Below are 5,539 nucleotides of genomic sequence, written 5' to 3' on the forward strand. Positions count from 1 at the left end.
GAAGAATAAGGAGGAGACACTTCAGTTTGATAGAGAGGGGAGAAAAAAACTGTAGGGCATGGGGGTCAGCTGTATGATGGAGAGGTTTGGTCTCAAAGCTGCCAGAGCGCAGCAGCATCTCCTCTCATCCTAATCTCTCAATCCCCAATCTCCTCAAATCCTCCTGCAGGAAGCCTGCTTATTTACATTCTGCTGTCTTCCATCTCTCTTCTGCTCACTGCAACTCAACCTGCTGGTCATCATCTCCATCTCCCACTTCAAGTAGTAAAATATGTAATCAGTTTCTGATAGTGATGGATGATCTGATGATGTGTTGATTTATCATTTTATACTGACCAATAATTTGAAACCAGGCAGATATTATTCCTGTTTTAGAGGGTGTGTGGTTGTCATTAACTGTTGCTGACCTTTTTTAAATCTTTATTGGTCCTGTCACTGTCATCATAGTTCAGTATCTGGGAGTATTTGTGGTGACTGATACTAAGCCAGGACTCTTGGTGTTGTTGTAGTTGTGTTTCTGACATGCCTTTGCCCATATTACTGTTCCTCTCTTGTAAGTCAGAACGCCTTGTTTGGTGTTACAGTACCGTTAAAGACCTAGCTATTCTATTTTAACTCTTGTCTAAACTGTCTGATCTATTCTTTTTTGCCCTGGTTTTTAAATCTTAAGCTCATTGTTACATTAGATACTGCAGCCTGACTCCTGTGAATCAAAGAGGGAATGAAGTATGTATTGATGTCACTAAATTTACAAATTCAAGTTTGGATAAATATTAAATATTATGTGTATTTTATGAAGTAAAATGTGATTATGTTTCACATTCTCTCAACTCTCGTAATTTGGTATTGTATACAGTAACATAATGTGCTCCTTTCCATTGTCTGCCTAGGGGCAGGCTATTCCTAAGCCAGCCAGCTTTCCAAGTCAGCAATCATTGGACCTGCTAACTTCCAGCCTGCTTTCTAGTCTGTTTTTCCACTCTGCTAGCATTGGGCCCAAAAGCAACCACCCTGTCTTCCTGCCAATTAGCCTTGGACCTGATAGCCACCAGCCTTTTTCTCCACCACTTATATCACAGCCTGCTAGCTTTCAGTCAGTATTCAAGTCAGCTAGCTTTTGGCCTGCTAACATTCACCCCGCCCTTTAGCCTGCTAGCCCCAAATCTGACTGTCAGTTGACTAACTCCAGGCCTCCAGCCTAAACAATGAGTCTAAGGATCGTTTGCCTACAGCAAGCGCAGCAGTCACAGCCTCTGTAAGCCTCCAGTCAGATTCCTATTCAGCCAGCACTGAGCCCACTGTCTTCAGACCTGCACCCAAGTTAGCTAACCTCCTGTCTTTTCTTTCCTTCAACATCTGGCCAGGGCCTTTGTGGAATGTTATGTACCCCTTTTGTCTCCCAAGATTTCCTGTCATCTTTCTATGCTGCCAACTGTATAATAATTTCTTCCAATGATTAGGAAAATGTTTGTAAATTTAAATTTAAATTTGTAGATTTCCTGCCAAGATCCTGTAACATTTATATGTGTGTGTATGAAGCCCCAGAGGTGGTCATGGAGAGGGAAAAAAATATATATAGTGAGGGCACCTTTTACAAGGTTGAGCTCACAAAAAAACCATTTGTTCTTAAGTTTTAACTAATAAGGAGGTGAAGGAGAGTCTGATGCGGTTTTGACACTATCCATTTGTTAAATCTGACATCACGGCCAATACAAATACTATTTCTTGGTGCAACTTCGTCGATGCTACACAGATGTTTCCCATGTTGTTTGAATACATCTGAGTCTACAAAACCTATTCAGTTGTCACTTTACTGCTTTCCTTGTAACAAGGAGGAGAAGAGAAAGTATTTGCACTTGATAAGTGTAAATTTTTTAAGGAATTTTAAAAACAACGTTTGATGCCAGCAGCATGCTAACTGGTATGGTATCAAGCTATCTTGAAAACATGAGAGCCTCAGTGAAGTTGGACCTGGAAATAGTATGTTTATCGGTCATGATGTCATGACCTAACAAGTGGATAGTTAATGTTAAAAATCTCCAGTGGTTTAAAGCTCAAAGTCAATACAATTAACTCCATACTCATAGTGCTCACCTGTGCATCTACCTCTGGGCTGCTGCAGCAGGCAGGCATGTGTGAGCCCAATCTTTAAAAATAAGATAACAGAATGATTGATTTTGTTTTATTATATCTTCCTTGAGGGAAAAAGAGAAAGAGAAAGAGAGAGAGAGAAAGAAGGAGGGCGAACAGGAAATACTGGCCTTCATATTATCTTCCATTAACTGATTGACATAATTTAAGTAAAACCTGGGCTCTCCTCCACACTATGCTGACAATTACCAGATATGCTCACCAGTTAGCACTGACTCTTCAGTGCTCACGTGCCAGGTGTCAGAGAGTACTGAGGAGCCAGCTCTTCAGCTAAAAGTGTGGGAGAGTCTGATGAGGTTGTGATATTTTATAAACTATATACTATATAAATCTTAATGATTAATGACAAACTAAAGTATTATGTAAGCTATTTAACTAATGTAATTACTCTGTCTTGCTGGCTAATAATCACTTTAACACTGATATGCTTCAGAGAGAGAGAGGTGTCTGTAGTGAGGGTTCTATGTAGCTACACTTATCTTGTGCTCATGAATTAATTAAAAAAGTGAGAATGAATGAATTAAAACTTGCACACAAATTAGTTAAAAAGTGTATTAATAAAACTAACTATATTTCATGTGCACAACGTGCTATTTCCTGTATTCAATGTGCCCTCACTATATATTCTTTCTGTTATCCATGAACTTTTAAATTCATTTTACTCTATGTCTGATTCTATTGACTGACATATGGCCATTAACAGAACACCAGCCCAGTGCAAACAATGGAGAGGTAGCATATCATATTTAAGTTATGCAATAACACCAAATTAAGAGAATGAAGAGAAGATGAAACATAATCATATTTTCATTAGATTTCTGTGGCAAGTACTTTATAAAATACGCATATACTTTATATTTGTCAAGACTTTTTAATGCATTTTTAACACCGATACACACCGCATTCCTTCTTCACAGAAGAGGTGTTACGTCGGTGACATACAGTATTTATCAACACTAAAGGAGACTGATGTGGCTCTGGTGGTAGAGTGGAGGAGGTCATTCACTAACTAACCAGAAGGTTGGTGGTTTGCTCCACAGTTCCTCCTCCAGTCCACATGTTGAAGTGTACTTGGGACTCAATCAGGCGTGAATGTGTGTGATAGAGATACACTGTCTGGAAGTGCTATATGAGTGGGACAAGAAAAGACTAGAAAAGTGCTATATAAATGCAGTCCATTTACTAACAGCACAATGCTGCTTAGATCTGATTTTCAGGTTGTAGCAACAGATTATAAATATAAATTCAAACACTAAAAACAGCACCAGTCTGGAATACAAGTTCTAAACATCCTATAATAAACCCAAGGATATAAATACTTGACTTAAACCTTTGCTGGTGTAGAGGTTGATTGTTCAAAGGCTTTATTGTAGTGACATCATGCAGTGACAAAATTTGGATTTTCAGAGTGCAGTGATTAAAAATGAACCAGTGCATTTGGTTCCTAAACCAGACCCATCCTGCGCTGGCAACACTTGTTGATAATAATCTGGAGTTAGGTCCATGACCCAGTAAAATATACAGGCTATGCCTCACTCAGTAGGAATTTCTTGTTCTTGTTTCTTCACTCCTTCTTCACAGAAGAGGTGTCATGTCAGTGACTACACATTATCTCTCTACAGTATGCTGGCCTCACAGGAGTCAGGCTCAAGGATCTTCAATGTTACAATGAGCTTAATAGATTTAACAAACCAGGGGTAACAAAAAACATAAATCAGGGGGTTTAGACAAGAGTTAAAAAACATCAGCCAGGCCCATATAGGCACAGTTGTATCAAACAAGGTGTTGTGATCTGTAAGAAGGGAGCAGTAATATGGGCAGATGCATATCAAAAACACAACTACAACAACACCAAGAGTCCTGGCTGCTTTCAACTCAGATTTCTTAGCAAACACAGTCTCTGAATGTTGAAGTGTGACAGTTGCAATATGAGAGCGCATGGCACGAGCCTGAGACACAGCCACCACAAATACTCTCAAATACAGAACTATGATGACAGTGACAGGACCAATAAAGGTCAAAATAAGGTCAGCAATTGTTTCAATGTAGTAAATGACAACTAAACACTCTCCAATGCAGGAATTATGCCTGCCTGGTTGATTCAAGTTATCCTTCAGTATGAGTGTGTTGTATAGAACAGAAGTGATCCAACAAAGACAAATACAGATTGTAATTCTTTTCACAGTGATTTTGTTGGAGTAATGCAGAGGGTCACAGATAGCCACATAACGGTCAATTGATATGAACACCATGGCTCCTACTGACGAAGAGGTCATAATGAAGTTTAAGGTGGATAACAGAATACACATGTGGTCACCGAGATCCCAGCAGCCATCTGAGAGGAGACTCTCACAGGACAACAGAAGGCCAACGGAGAAGTCTGAGACAGCCAGAGAGAGGAGGAGGAGGTTGGTGGGAGTGTGGAGCTGCCTGGATTGAAAGAGGGACATCATATGTATTATCATTCATCATCAATTTAAAAGCAGTGTTTAAAATTATAAATCAACACATCATCACATCTGAAAATTTCCACATTCTTTTCCATGAACCATTCATTTCTGTTTGTCCATCACTTTCAGAAACTGATTAAATGTTTTACTACTTGAAGTGGGAGATGGAGATGATGACCAGCAGGTTGAGAGTTACAGTGAGCACAGAGATGGAGGACAGCAGAATGTAAATAAACATAGCCTCAGTGTGAGTGCGCTTTAGCTTTCTGCAGGAGGAGTTGAGGAGCTGTGGAAAGCAGAGCTCATTTTCTTCCATGGTCTCCATCATTAGGGATTAGGATAAGAAGAGATGCTGCTGCGCTCTGGCAGATTTGTGACCAAACCTCTCTGTCATACAGCTGATTTATCTCTTTTCTCCATGTTATCCATTTCTCTTTCTTGTCCCACAGCTATTTTTTCTTGAGGTGCCTCCTCCCAGTTCTTCTGAAGTCATAATTTTCAAGGTAGGAAAAGGTACAGATATGTGTATAAGCAAAAGGCCCCAATCACCGAGTACAGTGACACACAAAACTTTTCACTTTAACCACTTTATTTCCCTGGTATAATGGCAAAATAATAAATGGACATGTTTACCTCACAAAGTGAAATCCCAGAGTGTGACTTCCACAGACAGCCAGAGCATGAAAGGAGAACATGAAAAAGCAAAACAAACAGCTGCACTGAGACATTACCAAGGTAAAGACCACTGAAAAGGATGAGGTTCTGGGAATGGGCTTGCTTGCTTCCAGCCTTCTTCCCAGACTTCCACTCTGTTAGCATTAGGCCCACAAGCAACCGGCCTATCTCAGCCTTGGATGAGATACCCTCCAACCTCTTTTACCTGCTGTCTAGCTTTCATCTTGCTTGCCTCCAGCTAGCATTCAATTCAGCTAGCTCTC

At 40.0% G+C, this 5,539-nt stretch overlaps 1 protein-coding gene across 1 annotated transcript; it reads right to left on the reverse strand.

Annotated features, from left to right (window-relative positions):
* Positions 1 to 3,611: 3,611 nt before the first annotated feature.
* On the reverse strand, positions 3,612 to 4,929 carry LOC108880082 (trace amine-associated receptor 13c-like). The gene is made up of 2 exons (XM_018671509.1): positions 4,754 to 4,929; positions 3,612 to 4,581 (listed from the first exon to the last, which is right to left on the reverse strand). The coding sequence occupies exons 1-2, from the start codon at positions 4,927 to 4,929 to the stop codon at positions 3,768 to 3,770; spliced, it is 990 nt and encodes a 329-aa protein (XP_018527025.1). The 3' UTR covers positions 3,612 to 3,767.
* Between the last annotated feature and the right edge of the window lie 610 nt (positions 4,930 to 5,539).

The sequence above is a fragment of the Lates calcarifer genome, unplaced genomic scaffold, assembly GCF_001640805.2.
Source record: "Lates calcarifer isolate ASB-BC8 unplaced genomic scaffold, TLL_Latcal_v3 _unitig_831_quiver_1062, whole genome shotgun sequence".
In the NCBI taxonomy this organism is placed as follows: domain Eukaryota; kingdom Metazoa; phylum Chordata; class Actinopteri; family Centropomidae; genus Lates; species Lates calcarifer.